This window comes from Nannochloropsis gaditana (assembly GCF_000240725.1).
Source record: "Nannochloropsis gaditana CCMP526 unplaced genomic scaffold scaffold566, whole genome shotgun sequence".
NCBI classification, from domain to species: Eukaryota; class Eustigmatophyceae; order Eustigmatales; family Monodopsidaceae; genus Microchloropsis; species Microchloropsis gaditana.
Genome location: NW_005803387.1, coordinates 3,567 through 4,228, shown reverse-complemented (window position 1 = coordinate 4,228; position 662 = coordinate 3,567). Strand labels below are relative to the sequence as shown.

The 662-nt window shown below is 54.7% G+C and overlaps 1 protein-coding gene across 1 annotated transcript; it reads right to left on the bottom strand.

The window, feature by feature from the left end:
* Positions 1-283: 283 nt before the first annotated feature.
* Positions 284-662, bottom strand: NGA_2029100 (uncharacterized protein; the record flags this gene model as incomplete). Its single annotated transcript, XM_005854262.1, has 1 exon — positions 284-662. A coding segment is annotated over one exon (379 nt), but the record flags the coding sequence as incomplete, so codon positions are not given.

Below are 662 nucleotides of genomic sequence, written 5' to 3'. Positions count from 1 at the left end.
CCATCATTTGCCGTTGTGAGTGGCCATACCTGTATCAGGTTCTGGGTCCAGCAGCAACGTATGATGTTCGCTATTGACACGCGTCCTCCAACGAGGCACTGAGGCGTGCGGTTATTAGAAGTGAAACATTTCTTCTTTTTCAAGGTTAATTTACACATAGGCAACACGCCGGCTATACCTTCCACGTAGTCAATTTTGCATACCAATCAAGACAAGGCTGGTCAAAGTCCTATCACACAGCTTGAAGGGAGTCGGCATCCCCACCACGTCTCCCATTGCGATCTCTGGAAGGGAGGGTCGCTTGGGATTGTGCAGGTGGAGGGATTGATGGCTGGGTGACGTGCGTCGGGGTGGGATGCAGGGATCCAGCGCTCGGGGCCGTGGCAAAGTGATCCTCGTCCTCCTCCTCCGCCGACCTGACAAGCTTTTTGTAAGACACGCGCTCCGCCTCCCCTCCTGATGCAAAGTTTGAGACCAAGTAGGTGCCGTCCGCGCCCACGCAAATCAATGTATGATCTCGTACACCAAAGGCCACAACAGTACGTGCTTCCAGGCCTCGAACCTGCGCAAAACTCCACTCCGAAGCGAAGTATCTGGGGGTGACCTGCGGGAGCAGGCTCCGCATGAACGATAAGCCTGAGGTCGCATTCTTCACCTCTTCC